Source organism: Mus caroli, unplaced genomic scaffold (genome assembly GCF_978045245.1).
Source record: "Mus caroli unplaced genomic scaffold, Mus_caroli_1 scaffold_3, whole genome shotgun sequence".
In the NCBI taxonomy this organism is placed as follows: Eukaryota; Metazoa; Chordata; class Mammalia; order Rodentia; family Muridae; genus Mus; species Mus caroli.
Window position 1 is genome coordinate 51,069,234 of NW_028227258.1, and position 19,109 is coordinate 51,088,342.

The window sequence follows — 19,109 nt, forward strand, 5'->3', positions numbered from 1 at the left end:
AAGCATGTGCTACCACCACCAGGCTAAGTATTCTGTGCTTTTATAGAATACCTGCTTGGGAACTCTTCTCTGCATCACTGATCCTACTTAGGTTACTGCTTCCTCAGAACCTGGGCATGAACTTGGATGAATCCTTATTGGAATTCCATTCCTTTGGCATTAGTGCCTGGTGCTAGCATCTTGATTCTCTCTGTGTTGTCCCCATCCAAAATTTCTAAAATGTTATGGAAGGATGATCCATTTGCAGGGACGTCACTGGCATGTGGATCAGCTCGGAGCTGATCATTCAGTATATATCCTGACCATACAGAGATCCTCTGCCAACAACACTGAATTAGAGACTTTAACCCCACAATATTCTTTTTCTGTACAACAGCTTAAAATAAATTCAGTATCAACAAATTCCTGAGCCATCTGCTGAGCAGATCACTCCCATCTGTAGCCTTGGCCCTGTTACCTGATTCGAAGCCTTGCAAAAAAAAAAAAAAAAAAAAAAAAAAAAAAAAAACCAAAGCCCTTGGCCAAACATTGTGTTACATCAGAATTTAGATTCATAGCTGGGCATCTTTGACCCTAGCATTCAGATCCCTTCAGCCAGGGAGTTTGAGGCCAGTGCAGGCAACCAGCATAGGTGAAGTCTGTCTGGAAACAAAATGAAAAAACTCATAATCCTCATGGGAGATCAAGTTAACTTAAAAAAAAAAAAGCCAGGGTTAGTGACACATGCATTTAAGGCAGTGGCAGGCAGGTTTCTGTGAATATCAGGCCAGCAATAGATAGAGAGACCTAGTCTCAAACAAACAAACTAGATGCATGATGGACATGATGTCAGATGGCTTTGATCCTAGCACTCAGGAGGCAGAAGCAAGAGGATCTCTGAATTTAAGATCATCCTAGTCTACAGAGCATGTTTGAGGCCAGATATCTACACAGTGAGACCCTGTCCCAACCCTATGCAAAAAAAAAAAAAAGTCATTTAGGAAAAGTAGCAGAGAAGTCGTGTGAAGACTGTCATAGTCTGCTGTCCCCAAATTCTAACTTAAAAAAGCAACCTAACTTTTTTTTCTCTTTCAGGGTATCAGCCAAAGCCTAACCACTCTTTCCTGGTGCTGTGTACCCTCTCACCATTTCTTTGAAGACTCCCCTCATTCCCATTAATCTCACCCTCTCCCCACACACCCTTCCTGCAGTTGCTTGCCGGCCTCTGTGTCTTAACGTAAAGGCATGACTTTGCCTCGGCTCCCTCCTCCCAGCAGCTGCTGGATTTTCAGTTGGTCTTCCCCATTGTTTTTATCTCCATCTCAAAAAAAAAAAAAAAAATCCTCAAATTCCACCCACATACAACACTAATAACAAAGAAAAAAGGAAAGAGGGGAAGGAGTAAGGGAGAAACAAATAAACCTGCCAGACACTCAGGAGGTAGAGGCAAGAAGATCAGGAGTTCAAGGTCGTTCATGGCTGCACAGTAATTTTACTTTTAGGTTTGGTTTTTCAGGACAGAGTTCTCTATGTAAGAGCCCTGACTAACCTGGAACTCAGTTTTTAAGACTGCTGGCCTCAAAGTAAGAGATCCACCTGCCTTGGCCTCCCAAGTGCTAGGATCAAAAGTGTGCACCACAATGCCCAGCACTGCATAGCAATTTTAAGACCAATCTGGGCTATAAAAGGGACCCTGGCCCACCCTATGTCGGAGATTGGCTCTAAAGCTTTAATTCAGTTGGGAATCTGTGTGTCCAAACACTGAGATACTTGTCCCCAATTGGTTTTTGATCAATCAATAAAGACACTAACAGTCAATGGCTGGGCATAGGGTGGGACTCAGAGAGAAACAGAGGAGAATTGCATTGACTAGGGAGAGAAGGATGAGGCATAGGAGCTACAGGAGATAAAGCCAACAGCAGCCAAGAGAGAATTCGGCTAAGCGGCAACTGGCCGCTTCCTCCATTGGGCCTGGGGTACTAGGGGAGGGTTAGGAGTGCCCAGCCTTTGAGGTAGCCAAGGCATTTTAAAAATAAGTGTGCTCTTGGGTGGGTGTGCACATTTGATCCGCTGGGAGCACAAAGCGGTATGGCACAAACTTACAGCTACAACCCTAAACAAAAAATACAAGAGAAACATAATGGCTCAATTACACAGCAGAGATCAGCTGAGTGCTGGTGATGGGACACACCTTCACTCCAGCACTAGGGAGGCAGGGGCAAGTGCATCTCTGAGTTCAAGGCCTGCCTGGTCTGCAGAGAAACCCTGCCTTGAAAAAACAACATAAAAGGAGAAAGAGGAAGGAGAAGGAAGAAGAAAAAGGAAAAAGGAAAAGGAAAAGGAAGGAAGAAGGAAGGAATGTGGAGGAGAAACACTTGCAGCAGCTGCTGTCAGTTGGCAAAGAAAGATTGGAATCCCTTCCCCTCCCCACCAAGGGAACAGCAAAAGGAGCATGTGTGACAAGTCAGTCATATATAACCCCAAAATGACAGCTAGTATGTAATTGTCCTACAAAGTGTCACAGTCACTCATGGCCCAGCAATTTGGGAACTTTCTCTCAGCTCACCAGTCCACTCCCATTAAGAGAGAGCGCTTGCCCTTTCTAATATTCTATTTCTATTTCAACCACGTGTCACTGGTCAGATTCTTGGAGGTAGGACACAAGAACCTGGCTACTTCAGCAAGGAGCCCTTTGTCACTTGCAAAATGCTGATTTTCCATTCCTATGCAGGACTGCATATGGAACTGACTTCCCTCTGAGGGCTGATCTACAGGAGTCAGCATCAGGGTGAACTGGTTTCTACTCACTGCCCCCCCCCACTCCCCCCACCCCTCCCCCCTCCCCGTGCTCAGTTTCCCATTTCAGTCTCGTCTGTATGTACTGCTGAAACTAAGATCTGCTTGGAAACTTCCGAACCCAAAAGTTTCCAGGAAAGGACGACAGTATGCAACCCACGCAGACATTAAATAGGCTACAAAACGCCATTGGAGTTTGGCGATTTGCATGGCAGGCTGCTCACCTCATGGTATCCAGGAGCAAAGGAGCACTAATGGAATTATTCTGGCCATTGCTGAAGAATGGACTGAAGCCAGAAATAATGTAAGCAATACAAAGTAGACGTCAAGGTCGTATTTAAAATTATGCATATGAACTATTTTTCTTTTTTCCAGTGATGGGGCTAAAACTCTTGCTTGCTAATTAAGTCTCTACCTTTGAAGAACATCCTCAGCCCCTAATGCTTATGTCCATGAATGAGCACAGGAAAACACGTTTATGTTGGGATTAAACCAACGTTGCCCATGCTAGCTAGGCACCTCGTCTATCATTAAACTACACCAATAGCCTGATTTTTTTTTTAAGTCAGATTATTATATTGCCCAGTCTAGTCTTGGCCTCTTGATTGTTCTGCCTCAGTCTCTGGAATGTAAATTTCATTTCAGACGTAGCCATCAAAACCAACCTAGCCTGATTTAAATACACACACACACACGATAAGGATGTGGGGTAACCCTTGGTAAGCATTAAGTTCCTAATGTTTCATCCACACATTACAGACATTTTATTGCCACTACTCCCCACAAAGCATACCTCCCAGCTTCTTGCCAACTCTACTATTTTCCATCTCTAAACCCGATTTTGGTTTCTATGCTTAAGCCATTCTCTGCTCAAATCAGGCTTATTAGATGGTAAATAGTAGATGATGGTCAGAAGCTCCAGCAGTCTCTTAACTCTCAAACACTATTAATCTTAAGTTATCAGTACCTTTGAGAACAGACACCGTGATTACTTTCCCACCTTTTCTCCATCTCCATTCCTCACTCCCTTTTCTAAGGCCTAGCCCAGTGCAGCAGTACCATAGAACTATCATCTCACTACATGTGGTAGCTCAGGACCCAAAATCCCAGTATCTCGAAGGTTAAGGCGTAAAGATTGTCTTGAGTTTGAGGCCAGCCTGGGCTACATGCTAGCCTCAGCTAGTGTGAGGCCCTAACTAAAAATAAAAAAAGATAGGTTTGAGTCAATGGAAGCACTCCACGTAGGGTAGCAGATTTTATGTTTTTTGTTATTTTGAGATTGGATCTCTATGGAACTTGGCTTCAGAATCACAGACCCGTCTGCCCCTTCCTCCCCAGCACTGGAAATAAAGCGGGCGCCACCACACCCAGTTGAGAGTACTTTCTTTAAAGCTCACAACCCAGTTAAAATATTATCCTAATCTTAGGAGAAAAAAAATTTGGGGCCGTCTACGACTTCCGGTAGGACACTATTACCTCTGCGAAAGCCTCAAGGACTCTATCGGAGTCAATTCCCTGACTCTAGTCCTTTCTGGAGAATCTTAACAAAATTAACTCATGAGACCTCGACCGCTCCGCAGGAGCAGTCACGCATCCGTCCAGAACACAAGAGTCACGAGACCCTCCTCCTGCCTCGAGAAAAATCAAGCTACCGATGCAAACTCTAAAACATAGCAACTGTGTCCAGACCCCCTTCCCCCTGGGCCAAAGTCCCAGGAGGAAGCCACCAGCCCGACACAGAGACCACCGGAGCCGAGCCAACACGCAACGACCTCGCGCAACCAGGAAGAGGAATAGCCTGCACACACGGGCGGCTCTGATTGGCCACGGCCTTAGCTCGAACGCCCGGGCGTGTGGCGTCACTTCCGCTGGCCCCGCCATCTTGTTCCCAGGGGCAGTTGGCGGAAGAGATCGAGCTCCTCTGCTGCCCGTTCTGCCTTGCGTCCGGAGTTCTCCCCGCCTGCGTTTTTGGCGTCCGTCTCGGGCCCGGGCTCCCGTGTGTCGGCGTCCCAGTTGCAGTCCCCCGCTCGGCTGGGGCACAACGCGGCGGGCTCCTTGCCCCGACGGCCTTCCATGGAGTAGGTCCGGGACCGTTGTCCCGAAGAGCGCGATCGAGCTTGGCCTCCCTCCTCCCGCCCGCCCTCCTTCCTTCCTGCCGCGGCAACATGGCCAACAACAGCCCCGCGCTGACCGGCAACTCGCAACCGCAGCACCAGGCGGCCGCGGCCGTGACCCAGCAGCAGCAGCAGTGTGGCGGCGGCGGCGCCACCAAGCCGGCGGTGTCGGGCAAGCAGGGCAATGTGCTGCCGCTGTGGGGCAACGAGAAGACCATGAACCTCAACCCCATGATCCTCACCAACATCCTGTCGTCGCCTTACTTCAAAGTGCAGCTCTACGAGCTCAAGACCTACCACGAGGTGGTGGACGAGATCTACTTTAAGGTACGCATCCTCTAGGCCGCGTGTCGGGGGTAAGTTCGCCAGAGCGGGGTGTCGGATATCGTGGATGCACCCCCCTTCCCTCCCTCCTGAGACCCGAGGATTTGGGGGAGGGGGAAAGTTGGCGGAGGGAGAAGAGAAGCTTGGGGCTGGTTTGGGACGGGTCGGGCTAGGGTCGCCCTCTTTTTTTCCTTTTCAGGTTTTGTTTTGTTTTGTTTTAATAGCCGGGCGAGCCCGCCACAATCGATCTTTAACCTACCCCAACCTCCTGCCTATCCCTAGGGAGCTGTTGGGCAAGAACTCTAGGGGAGAGGAGAAAAAGTAATACCAGAAGCCTGTCCAAGTTCACCATTTAAAAAAAAATGACTCCTTTTTACCTGTGTCGACTAAGCACTAACTCGGTGCTTCTGCCGCTGCCCCCCCGGGCCAGCGGAATTACTGAAGTAATTACTTCAATGTTGGCCTCGTGCTCTTCGTTAAGCTCTCCAATCCCGACAGAAATTGGCCAGTGAGTGTGTCGGGTGGGCCGGGAGGGTTGAGGGTGGCGTGGAGTGCCAGGGCAAAAGAGGTGTACAGAAGGCCTGGAAATTTTTCCCAGCAGGAAGTCAGGAGTCGAAGGTGTCAGCCACCTGTGCGTTGGGCATAATTAGAATGATCTGGGCCCTGGGCTTCTTTCTGCGGCAGGGTCGGTGCTGGCTTGGCTGTGCTGGGGAGCTCACCTGGCGCCTCCTCACTGCACTCTTGTCTCAGTTCTTGTTTCGTTAGCAGGATTGACTCAGTCTTGCAGCGAGGCTCGGAGCAGCCCAGGGTCGCAGGTAGAGGTATGCACTATTAATCATGCTCAATCGCCAATAAATGCATTTCCCTGGTTAAATGAATGGCTAATTAGGTTTATTTTTTCCGGTTTGGTGTTGGGCCATTGATTTTGGTCTCACTAACTAGAGTCTCCACTTCCCGACAAATTAGGTAGTTTAAAAAATACCTTCCAGGCCTCCGAGGTTAATTTATATTTTAATGAGTATTAATAGTCTTCATGTCTTCAAGCATTTTCGCTAGAGCATGTAAAGTAAAACACATCCAATTGTTCTTGTCTTTTCTAGAAATTTGGGACAGACCAAATAAGATCTTTTTTTTTCTCATTTAAACACACACGTGGAGATGTTAACGAAAAGAGATTCTGTATATTTTACCCACTTTTCTCCCAGCCACTTGTTCAGGTTAATGAGAGATTTTTGAGGTACTAATTGCTTTGTATAGACAAACCTTTTAACTTTGGATATATAAAATATACACATACTCTTGGTATTCTTTTACAAAAGCTGTTAAGTAGGTGTAACTAATATTATGAAGTAGTTTTTTAAAACTAGCTTTTAAAAGGTAAGACCTTTTCAGTGTGGATGCAGCATGGTGAATGATGATTGTGGATGCAGTTAACTTTGAAAATTTGGGTCCCTGTACCTTTGTGACAGGTTGTTTTAAAATAGAGAGTAATATTTCAACCTAATTTCAAATGTATTCTGAAAAACGTATTCTATTAGAAAGTATGTTTAAATTCATTTTTAAAACTAAAATGGGGGGGACGGGGAGATGCCCCTTGGACTAAGTATTTTTTGCCTTTGCGGGGGACCTAAGTTCAGGTTCCACCATCCACATCAGGCAGCTAACAACCACCGTACCCTCAGCTCCAGGGACCCACACATACATGTAATTAAAAGTGAAATGTGACTGAAAACTTGCTAGGAAATTTCTTTGGATCAGATAGTCTTTGAAATGTATAGGCTTCCAGTTTTACATGGTATGCCCTCTTTTGGGTGCCCTTTAAGGAATAGAAACTGTGGTTCAGTGGTAAGTTGGTACAGCACTTACCCAACATAGATGAGACCCTAGGTTCAGTCTCCAGCACTGGGGGCTGGGTGGGATGTGACTTAGTCTGTTTGTTGGGAACAGGAAAAAAACTCCATAAGGTGAGCAAAACAGTGTTGTGCTTCAATTTAAATGGTTGGTTGGTTGGTTGTTTTGCTTAAAATAAAGTATAAAGTATTACTGTGTATGGGCAGAAATAAAGAGCAGGGTTTATTTAAGAAACAAAAACAGGTCTAATATTTTCCACTTATCTCTAGTATCAAGCTTTTTGCTATTTGGGGGTAATGCTGTTTTCATAGGGTGCTCCCTTTAACAAAAATGATACTGTTATTGATTCAATTTGGTATATATTAATTACTTCACACTTAACCTTTTAACAGTTTATACTCTGGGTTTGCAGTTTGCCTAAAAATTAAGTATAAGAATGATCTTTGTAGCCTTGTAATTTTAATCTTTAAAATATTTAACTTGGAATTAATTGATCCAGATGAAAAATGAGAAATAAAAAGTCCCAAGGTGGGTTTGATTTGTAGTCCAAGCCAGCCTGGTCTAAATGAGATCCAGGCTGGCCAGGGCGACAGAGTAAGACCCCATCTCACGTCCACTACCCCAGGCCTTAAATAAGCCCTTCTTGCCCCTGCAGAGCCCTAGAAATAACCTTCATATTTTTTGTAATATGTATTTAACTTTACTGTAAAAGTGACCTGTCTGCTTTGAAAGCATGCCAGGGTTTTGTTGACTCCTCTAACTTTGTTGGTGTGGAGTCTGAGCAGCTTTCCCAGTGATGCTGTACTTAGTGTGTGAGTCCAGGATGATGGTGGAAGGCGCCCGCACAGTGGCTCGGCACTTGGCGGAGTTGCTCTTAGGAACTGTGCCTCCTGTAGTTCCGGAGTCCGAACGTTTGTTGTCTTCCTTTTTTTTATTTTCAGGTCACGCATGTTGAGCCATGGGAAAAGGGGAGCAGGAAGACTGCTGGCCAGACGGGGATGTGCGGAGGGGTAAGTAGAAGTACGTGCATTTTTTTTCCAGTTTTTCTGTCTGCTGAGTTTATAGGAGAGCTAAGGGTCCGTAGATATCCAAATACCGATTCATTGGCAGATCTTAGAATTTTCCAAAAGTGCAAAAGTCAGGTCTCCATTGAATCAGATTAGGAAAAGCATTAGTTTTTATGCCCTCCTTTTAATTGTAGATTATGGTTGTTGATAACAGCATCCATCAATGGGTATTAAGTATCTGCTTATTTGTTATTAACTGTTTCCCTTTAAAGGTTCGAGGTGTTGGAACAGGAGGCATTGTTTCTACAGCATTTTGCCTTCTATACAAATTATTTACCCTGAAGTTAACTCGAAAGCAAGTGATGGGTCTCATAACACATACAGACTCTCCATATATCAGAGCCCTTGGATTTATGTATATAAGGTATGTGTGTGTTTATCTACATATTTAAATAAATACTGTATTTTAGTTCACATAAACTCAGTAGATTTCTTGTTATAATTGTAGGTATACCCAACCCCCTACAGACCTGTGGGACTGGTTTGAGTCCTTCCTTGATGATGAGGAGGTATGTCAGCAAGGGTAATCATCGCCTTTCTTCTGATTACTCTGCTCTTGCCCTTTTATTTTTTGGAAGTTTAATATCTTCAGAATTTCTGTACATTTGTTTCTGTACAGTTGTACTTTGGAGATTATTATTCATTTGCTAAGATTTGATTACTTTTCTGTGTTAGGTTAAAATTTTAAGTTATTTTAATATGCTTTAAGAGTTAGTATGTTTTAATAGCTTCAATGATAACTTTTTCTCTCCCAAATTAACTCTGTATTGTGTTGATCTTAGCTCCTACGGCTGATAGTTGCTTTCTGAGGGAGGGGCTAGACATGACAGGCAACATGCACTACTGTAACTGTAGGCATTTTAAATCTCCGAACGCTTTCTTGGCTTTACTATGACCTTTTTCAAACAGCAGTATTTATATTTGCGTGTAAGTATAGGCTTAGAAAGAGTGAGACTAGCTTCAATAGCCTGACAATTACACCTGTCCAAGTAAGAAAATAATAATTCTTTTCCATTTTTCTTTTGAGCCTGACACTCAGTGTTACGTGGGTCAGTCTCAAACCTGTAATCTTCCTACCTCAGCCTCCCGAGTAGCTAGGATTACACACAGGCTTTACCACTATGCCTGCCTCCTTCTAGCTTTCTCAGCCACTATACAGCACAGTGTTTTAAAGACCAGGCTTAACATTGTAAAACTCAACCTCATAGTCCCGTACCCATAGCTCTGGGCTTGATTCCAACACCTTGGAAAAACACAGTTCTTTTCCTAAAATTAGTACTTGAGGTTTTTTTGGCTAATCTAGTCACTGTCTCAAGCCTTAAGACAAGATGAGCGAAGATTAGAGTCATATTCAAATTCTACCCATATTAATTTACTTAGTGAAGATTAGAGGATCAACGCATACTCAATTGTGAGCTTTATTGTCCTTGCATCCACTTTTACCACTAATTTGTAATTCAGAGTTTGTAGAATTAAACTGCTTCTGTGAGTGCAAACAAAAATTTGGTCCTTAATATGGCACACCTTTAATCCCAGCACCTAGGAAGCAGAGGCAGATGGATTGCTGAGTTCTGGACCAAACTGGTCTATGTAGTAAATTCCAGGCCACCCAGAGTTATATAATGAGACCATGTCTCAAAAAAAAATCTTTTTTGTTGTTGATGAATATATCCATCTAATAAAAATTTCATTTTTATTATATGCCCACCTTTAAAAAAAAAAACTCACTCTGTAGACATAGAGGAGAACCATTTTGAGACAAGGTCTTGTGTAACTCAGGCTGGCCTCAGACTAGCTGAGAATCAAGGCCTCTACTACTGATCCCCTGTCTCAGTTCCCTAGTGCTAGGGTTACAAACAAGCCCAGAGATGGTTGTTAAAAATTTCCCTGTCCTGTTTTGGCCTGTTTACCAAGCTGTTTATTAATTCAAAAGATCCAAGAAGTGTTTGAGGTAAAATCATAATTGTTAAACTTTTCTCCTAGTTACATGTCTTTTTTCAAAAGAAAGATTAAAGCACTTCAAAAGGCATGTCACTTTTAAAAATTGTTCTTAGGTTTCTGAATGCTTCTAATTTATCTGTTCTTTACTGTGTTTACAAGCCTGAGGTCCTCTATTTGAGCTAACGTATGTTTTCTTCTTTAGATATCTGCAGCGATTATATTTGGAAATACTGTATATCTGAACACTTAAATGTGTGTGAGTGCAAGCAGTTTTACCTTTAGCTCTTGTTTTCCTGTGTAGATAACAAATCTCACTTTCCTTGTGTGCTTGCACTATAGGTTTGGGACTGACAATAGCTGACTAACATGTCCTGAGCTGTGAGAGGGCATAGCAAGAAGGCCTTCATGCGGTAATGACCCTTTTCAGAGACAATGGTCATCATGGATTATGCGTTTCCAATTCTTTGTTCATTTATTTATTTTGTACATAACTTTAAATTAGAAACCTCACTGCTTCATGGCAGTTGGTTTGCTATTGCTTCCAGTTTTAGCAGGGCTTCATTTTGTATTGCAGCTGTTAAGAGATAACCTTTAGATAGGAAGTCTCAGAAAGTAGCCCCTACGTAGCTAGGTTTCGGCACTAGGTACGTGTGCAAACGTGTCCTCAAGTGCAGGTATGTGAAATGTCGTGTTAACCCACTGGTTCCACGTACTTTAGTGAGATAAGGGGATTTTCCAGATTTTTGGTTAATGAGTAAGTCAGGTCCCTTTATGCCCAAGAGGCTGCAGGGTTCTTTTTCACCTGCATGTATATAATTAGCCTAAATATAGTCTTCATTCATTTCCAGATTAGGATACACAAATTGAAGTTTTTCTGTTAGTTTTTTATAGTTGATTCCAAAGATGGTATAAAAAAATTTTTTAAAGTGTTCATGTATATGTTGATGTGTCTTTTTTCTTAACCGGTAGGGTATCTCTTATGTTTCATAGGACCTAGATGTCAAAGCTGGTGGAGGCTGTGTCATGACCATTGGAGAGATGCTTCGTTCTTTTCTCACAAAATTGGAGTGGTTTTCTACTTTGTTTCCAAGAATTCCAGTTCCAGTTCAGAAGAATATTGATCAGCAGATTAAAACTCGACCTAGGAAAATCAAGAAAGACGGAAAGGAAGGCATTGAGGAGATAGACAGACATGTTGAGAGACGGCGATCCAGGTAATGACCAGCTATTAATTTTAATTTACCTATACAAAGTTCTTAGGAACATGTGGTTTTTCCTTTAATTTGTCATTCCCCCTAAAATAATGAGAGCAGTTACATTATTGTACACATACATGCCAGGCAAGCACTCCACCACAGGCCGTACCATCCAATAATGAGAGCAGTTACATTATTGTACACATACATGCCAGGCAAGCACTCTACCACAGGCCGTACCATCCAAAGGTTAATCATTATATTTGATGTGTGTAGTAAGCTGATGAAATGTTTGCAGTATATTTGGTTGGTTTATGTGCTAGGGAGTATTTGTGGTTGAATATCAGCCCCAGTGTTTGTTCTAAGGACATCCCATGTAAGTGTTCCATTGAGCTGCAGGTATCCCGGCCCTTCCAGTGTTTGCTTTCTTACAGTTTCTTCCTTTCCCTTTTTCTTAGATCTCCAAGAAGATCACTGAGCCCACGGAGGTCTCCAAGAAGATCAAGAAGCAGGAGTCATCACCGGGAGGGCCATGGATCTTCTAGTTTTGACAGAGAATTAGAGAGAGAGAAAGAACGCCAACGACTAGAGCGGGAAGCCAAAGAGAGAGAGAAAGAAAGGCGAAGATCCCGAAGCATTGATCGGGGCTTAGATCGCAGGCGAAGCCGCAGTCGGGAGAGACACAGAAGTCGCAGTCGCAGTCGTGATAGGAAAGGGGATAGAAGAGACAGGGATCGGGAAAGAGAGAAAGAAAATGAGAGGGGTCGAAGACGAGACCGAGATTATGACAAGGAGAGAGGCAGTGACCGAGAAAGGGACAGGGAGAGATCAAGAGAGCGCTCCAAGGAGCAGAGAAGTAGGGGTGATGGAGAAGAGAAGAAGCACAAAGAAGACAAGGAGGACAGACGACACAGAGATGACAAAAAAGAGTCCAAGAAAAAACACAGCAGAAGTAGGAGCAGAGAGAGGAAACACAGGAGTAGGAGCAGGAGCAGAAACACAGGGAAGCGGAGCAGGAGCAGAAGCAAGGACAAGTCAAGCAAACATAAAAACGAAAGCAAGGAGAAGGTGAATAAAAGAAGCAGAAGTGGCAGTCAAGGAAGAACTGGCAGTGTTGAAAAGAGAAAACGAGAACACAGCCCTAGCAGAGAGAAGTCTAGAAAGCGCAGCAGGAGCCAAGACCGTTCCCACAAGAGAGAGCATAATGATAGCAAGGACCAGTCAGACAGACAGGATCATCAGAGCAGCCAGAGTGGAGAGCCAGAGAGCCAAGAAAAAGAACATAAAAACAAAGATGAGACTGTGTGAAGATTTTGTAAAATTGGATCACATTGAATCCTATAAATGTTGATTAAATTCTGCTTTTTCCCCCCAAGTTGAGATTGTGCAGTAGTTATGCACTCTGAGCTCCCCGTAGGCTGTGTTTTCTTTTGTGTAGGGAAGTGCCTTTGTAATCCCATTACGCATTGATGTTTTCACCCCTTTGAGTTGACACATGATGCACAGAATGTTCTTGCATTTTTGTTTGTTTTTAAAATGTACAGTCTGTACATACGTCCTGGAAAATGTTTTAATTCCTTTGGCATGGTTGCCATGTTGGTTAAATTTGTATAAGGCAATAAACTGCCACTAATTCTATTTTTATTTTGTAGGTGTGAGATTATGGTTGTGTACTGAAGTTAGCATGGCTGTGCTTTTCATAATAGAATGCTAAAGACTTTGGGAATGGATCTTGGATGTTTGTTTAGGAGAATTATGTGTTTTTCAGTATACATGAAGGCAACAGTTGGAGGGTTAACATTCTTGTCCACTGTATATTACCTTGGAAGCTCTTGTTAATATGTTGTTATTCTCCACAGTTAATGTTCGAGAGAATTTTTAAGAGGTTTAAATTAGGCTGTGATTGGATCAGAAGTCCTTTTAGCATTCTACCTCAAAGGGACACTGTTAGTATGCCTAAAATTTACTACTTTCCTTTTTACAATGTGCTTCCCCCTCCCTCTTGAATTCTTTCTCAGACTTTAAAAGTACTATATTAAAGTGTGTAAGCCTGGCATTGTAGCAACCCTATACTAAGGAGTGATTGGGAGAGGGCGGGGCACAGGAGCAGAGAAGCAGTCAAGCCTAAGCTTCCAAAGCATTTTATAAATGGAGAATACTTAAATTATGAAACAGCTTGATATAGTATCCTTTTTTAAGAATTTAAAACTTTTTTTATTGATAATGAAGATTGCTGTTTGAGTTTTTAAACTTAATCTAGGACAGAAATATTACCAGTAATGCAGTGCTGCGTTATTTAAGACTATCAGCAAATTATTTGATAGATTGTTCTTATGACTTGTATTCTGATTTCAGAAAACCATCATGAGTGTGGAATAAATACTGGATTAAATCCTTTATCCTGGGTGTTGGTTTCCCCCCCATTTGTTAACATTTAAAGAAAATTGTGGGAACTGATAAAATGTCAGCAGTTTTCTGTAGAGGAGATCTTGAGCAAAAGTGACTATTTAAAAAGAACACATTGCTCAGCCTGTAAAGGTGCTTCCCATCCAGCCAGACCTGAGTTCACCCCTGGGCTAGGAGGAGAAGGCTGGCGACAATACTATCTCATGGTGTACACATGTACCCCTGGAAACAGTCTCTTAAATCCTTGTAGGCTGGAAGGAGACACACTATGCTGGTACTTACTAGAATCTTAATAGCAGCTTCCCTTTTAGGGGAAGGTAGGGTGGTTTTGTTGTTTTGTTTTTGTTGCAGGGGCTCGTCTGTCCACATCAAAGCTGATAAGTGGTTAGGTATTGGTATTAGCATTATGGTTTAGGGTTTGTGTTGACCAATCAGGCATTTCATTGAAGAGCCCACAGGGGACATTCGTACCACTTCTAAGAAAGATCTCTAAGTGAAATGCTGTACTTTTAAAAATCTAGTCATATTTCAAATTGAGCAACTAGTGTGTTAGAACTAGTAGTTACAGATGTAGGTTCAGCAAGGTAGTTAAGTGGGTGCTGCCAAGTCTTGACTTTTAGAATCCACATAGTGAACAGGGGCCTGCATGGTGTCCTCTGGGCATACCTATACTGTTGCTGTCACATACTAAAACAGAATTTTAAGGAAATTGGAAAACTATTAAGTGTAATTAATAACTCAGTTTTATGTTCAGTTGATTTTTTTCCCCCTTAAAGTATCTAACCCTGGCTACATGATAGGCAGATGTTCTCTGAGCCATGTTCTCAGCCTTTGAGCATACTATTACTACATTGGAAGTGTTCAGTAGCGTAGGCAGACTATAGAGAGTGGCTTCCTGTGGCTGACGAGATTCATTGGTCATTTCTTAGACACTAAGGAATGCTTTTTTTAGTAAAGTAGAGATCTGGGCGTAAGAGTGCATGCCTTTAATCCTGGAAAGGCAGAGGCAGGCATAAATTCCTAAGGGAATTGATAGTGCTATTGATCTTCAAGTATCTATAGCCCTTCAATCCATATGATTTGTTTTTCTTGTGGTACGTGCAGGTTCTTCTAACCTGAGACCAGAGGCATTGGTCCCCCAGGGCTGGACTTAGAGCTGACATGGCGCTGAGAACCAGACTCAGGAAGCAACATGCCTTCAGCTCCTGAACTTTGTGCAGACCCTTCGTGCTCACCTCTGACACGAAACAACGCATGAAAGTAAATGTTGCTTGCTGAGCAAATGCAAAAGAAGGCCTGTTAGGGCTGGCGAGATGGATGGTTCATCAGTTAAGAGCACTGAGTGCTCTTCCAGTCCTGAGTTCAGTTCCCAGCCACCACATGGTGGCTCACAGCTGTCTATAGTAAGATCTGCTGCCCTCTTCTGGCACACAGGTGGACATGCACATAGAGCACTCATACATAACCTTTGAAAAAAAGTTCTGCCCTTGTGCCCTCTTAGACTCTGATGTTGCCAGTGACCTAGATAACCAGCAAGGCAGCCAGTCTTACTACTATTCTAAACATTTTACCCAAACACTCTTATCTGGCCACCCTCATCCCCTTTTGTGCCAAGTTTTGCCAAGCTGTGTATGGGAACCACTGCTCATTTGCGGACACCTGTTTCTGTGTTGGCTCCAAATCTACCCTTCAAGAGTGTGATCTGGGAAAAAAAAAAGAGTGTGATCTGGAACTGGCGATTCCACACATTGCTTTGTCAACAGAGAGTGCTGCATGAAAGGAGACCTAGTTCCTATTCAACTGCCCTGTTCAGACGCATAGCTTAAAGGCGCCTGGTGGCACTCAGCCATTGAAGCTCAGTGGCATCTCAAGAAAGTAAGCAGACTTGCCAGCAATTCCATTGGAACCTTCAGCAAGGCTTGCTCATGCACACACTTTTCCTACAGGTTTCCAGTGGACTGTGACCTAAGGACTTTTGGGGGTTGGGGGTGGCAAATCTAGTGTGATGTTTTAATATATTGAAAGGAGCAAGTCAGTTTCTTCTAAAACATAAAGTCTTAGCTATTTTGCAATGTGCATGTTTTTTTACATTGGAAATTCATACAATATACCTTGATCACAAATTCCTCTCCCCCATCTCCCAGAAACTCCCTACCCATCCAAATTCATGCCTTTTTAGATAGGCAAGGGAAAAACATAAAAACAACTCTAAGCAATACTTTATAAGCAAAAGGCCAGAAAGGTGTTTTGTTTTGTTTTTTAATGCACAAAGAAAATGAGACAATGCCATTGAGTTTTGTGTTGGCCAACTGCTGCTAGGCTTGGGAGTCTACCCTTAAATGTGGTTTATATACCCAGTGAGACCGACTGGAGGACCTTTTTTGTGTGCAAGTGGTTGATTGATATTGCTTCTTGGTTCAGGATGGGAGCTTGTGCCCGTTTCCCCTTCTTGGCTCTAGGATCCTGTGGCCTAGCTCTTTTTGACAACCATTCTCCAGCTCCTGCCTTTATGTCTCAGCAAACATTGCCACAGCTGTATCCTCCCCAACAGTGAGTCAATCTAACTTGGGTCCCAATTTTTTTCCCCCTTTGGGATCTCTTCCTTATCCCTAAAGGTAGCATGGCTTCCCTATCATTTCTGTATTCTGTAGATCTCCTTATTCTTAGTAACTAATGCTCTCCGTACTGGCTAATCATTCTCTGCATCAAACCGTGTCAGAAGTGTGTTTTCTGTGACCTGTCAGGACCCAGAGTTAGTATATTATGACAGTACTGGCCATATTGATGCCAGCTCTTCACACTGCTTGATGGGTAGCCTTTGATACAGTAGTAGTATAAGGAAGTGTTCGTGCGCACTTCGTTAATAATTATGCAAGTGAATTAGACTCACTCCCTACAAGTGTCTTGACTAAGGACAACTTTTTAAAGTTTGACCGGTGTCCTTCAGTGATGTAGTGCTGGCCTGGCATTTGCAAGGTCCTAGGTCGAATCCCCAGCAGTGACAAAAAACAGAATGGACCAGACTCACACTTGTCAGGGTGGGCATGTGAGAGACCTCTCAGGACCTAAGTCATGGGACCTTGCGCTTGTTTCCTGTCTGTCTGAGGCTGTCTGGGTTTGGTTTTGTTTGAATTTGGGCAATGAATATTCTTGTCATTGCTTTCCCTAGAAAAGTCTGAGTTTCTCTTCCTTGGAACCAGGAGCCGTCTCTGCTTTCTTTACTGTTTTCACCAGGGAGGTTCTGCCCAGCCTTTCCTTACTTTGAAATTCTCCCTGGCCTCAGCACCAGTCCAAAAAAATGTCACTTTCGTGATGTAACCAACAAACCAAAAAGGTTTATGGTGCCATTCCTTTTCTTTCGACATGCTCTGTCTGTGGGCACAAGGGACTGCTGGAGGGCAAGAGTGAGACTTGGGGCCACTGAAAACCTAAGTTTCTTACTGTTTCCTGAGCCTGCGTCATATTCCATCCCTGTAAACAGTTTGTGTATGTGTGTCCTGGGGACAGACCCAGGTCATTGTGTGTGCTAAGCAGCTACTCTACTACTGAGCTGTATCTTTGCTTGGTCGCTTTTGTGGTTTACTTGTTTTTGAGACAGGGTCTCACTATGTAGTCCTGGCTTGGAGCTTGCTACATAGATCAAGCTAGTCTTGCGCTCACCTGCCTCTGTCTCTCCAGGGTGCTGGGAGTAAATGCGTGCACCACCCCTGCCTGCTCTCCCAAATGGTTCTTATATCCCCGAGTGTCCCACTGTGGCTTTTTGAACTCTTGACCCTGCCGTCACACTCATATTCAGAAGTGGAGTCTCTTCTTTAATTTGCTGCCTTTGTCCCTCCTAACCAAAAGATTAGTTACAATCACATCTCTTGCCCCCCTCTCTCCCCTCCATTTCCCTCCATTCTCCCTCTCCCTCTCTGCAAATGTCTCTCAACTTCTTACCAACTGCATGAAATGATGTGCCCAAAGTATAACCAAGGGAATGGAAGTAGCCAGAGGTAGCTTTAGGAAGTTTCTCTAAATGGGGGGTGAGCACACCTTTAATTCCAGCATTCAGTAGGCAGAGGTAGGTGGATCTCAAGCTCCAGGGCTAGCCTGATCTATCAGGTTAGTTCCGAGACAGCCAGAGCTACACAGAGAAACCTTGTCTTGAAAAACCAACAAACACTTTCTCTGGCATCTGACGACTGATCTAAAACTTGGCTGTGATCAAGAGGACCTCATTTTAGGGATGGCAGACACGGTAACTGGAGACTGGAATGAAATCACATTTCTGGAGACTCCGAGCCTACCTCTCACAGCTAGAGATGTGCACCAAGTAAGAAAACAATTTCTTCTACTAAAAATTACAAGCGTTTTATATAATGTAATTTTATCATTTCACCCAGCACTCCTTTGCTTAATTCCCAGATTCACATCCACCTCCTTAACCCAAATTCCTCTTTTTTCTCCTTTTTTCCATTAATTTATTTAGAGACAAGAGTTTCTTAGTGTAGTCCTGGCTGTCCTGAAACTCTCGCTCTGTAGACCTGTCTAGCCTCAAACCCTGAGGTCTTACCTCTGCCTTCTGAGTGATTAAAGGTATGGGCCACCACTACTTGGCTCCTTTAAAAAAAAAAAAAAAAAATCTATCAACTTCTGGATATGGGGTCATTCACCAGACTATGGTCAGTCTAGCAGATACCACACCCTTAAAAGTGTCTCTCCCACTTCCAAACTTCTGAGTTGGGGGTGGGGTTCATGCCCCCTCCATCTGCATGCTGGAGTGCTGCCTGGCTTGGTCTTGTTCAGGCTGTGCAGATGAGCACAGCTCTGAGAGCTCAGGGGTACTATGGTACCGTCATGCCCCGAGCTCAGGGGTACTACGGTCCCTTCATGCCCCGAAGCCACCAAGTCTCCAACCTAATCTTTCATGCTTACAATTTTCCTGCCCACTCTTTTTTTTTCAATTTTTTATTAGATACTTTCTTCATTTACATTTCAAATGCTATCCCAAAAGTCCCCTATACTCTTCTCCCCCCCCCCACCCCCCCGCCCTGCTCCCCTACCCACCCACTCCCACTTCTTGGCCCTTCTGCCCACTCTTAAATGATATTCTCTGAGCTTAGGGACGGGGTGTGTAATAAAGATGTCCCATTTGTGGCCGAGCACTTTTCATGTACTGATTTTCTCTGCACTTTGAGTAGTAAGTTATGAGTTTCTGCATTGACCAACATTGACTGACAAATTGTCTGAAAGCCGCATTAATCTACAGGTAGAGAGATAATGGAGGGGAAAAGCCAAACTTAATATGCCGCCTAAGTTCTAATCTTTCATTTCAGATGCTTATATCCAGATACTCTCCTGATGTTGGTGTTGCTTCTGGGTGTTATCACACTCAGGACCTCAACCCTTGCTACCACTGAGTTAAATCTTCAACTGTTTACTTTTGGCATTTC

At 43.6% G+C, this 19,109-nt stretch overlaps 1 protein-coding gene across 2 annotated transcripts; it reads left to right on the top strand.

The window, feature by feature from the left end:
- The first annotated feature begins 4,653 nt into the window (after positions 1-4,653).
- Positions 4,654-15,404, top strand: Prpf38b (pre-mRNA processing factor 38B). 2 transcript variants are annotated; one of them, XR_015046679.1, is made up of 7 exons: positions 4,654-5,216; positions 8,006-8,074; positions 8,344-8,495; positions 8,580-8,640; positions 11,063-11,286; positions 11,727-13,214; positions 14,779-15,404. XR_015046679.1 is itself a non-coding variant. In XM_021158153.2 (6 exons), the coding sequence occupies exons 1-6, from the start codon at positions 4,941-4,943 to the stop codon at positions 12,574-12,576; spliced, it is 1,632 nt and encodes a 543-aa protein (XP_021013812.1). In that variant the 5' UTR covers positions 4,654-4,940; the 3' UTR covers positions 12,577-15,404. The 2 variants fall into 2 exon arrangements, 1 of the variants encoding a protein (XP_021013812.1); XM_021158153.2 differs by having other exon boundaries at positions 11,727-15,404.
- The last annotated feature ends 3,705 nt before the right edge of the window (positions 15,405-19,109 follow it).

Coding starts and splice junctions, on each gene's coding strand:
- Prpf38b (XM_021158153.2), top strand. CDS start 4,941: ATGGCCAACAACAGCCCCGCGCTGACCGGCAACTCGCAACCGCAGCAC. Junction 8,496..8,579: donor CTTGGATTTATGTATATAAG/GTATGTGTGTGT, acceptor TTATAATTGTAG/GTATACCCAACCCCCTACAG. Junction 8,641..11,062: donor CCTTCCTTGATGATGAGGAG/GTATGTCAGCAA, acceptor TATGTTTCATAG/GACCTAGATGTCAAAGCTGG.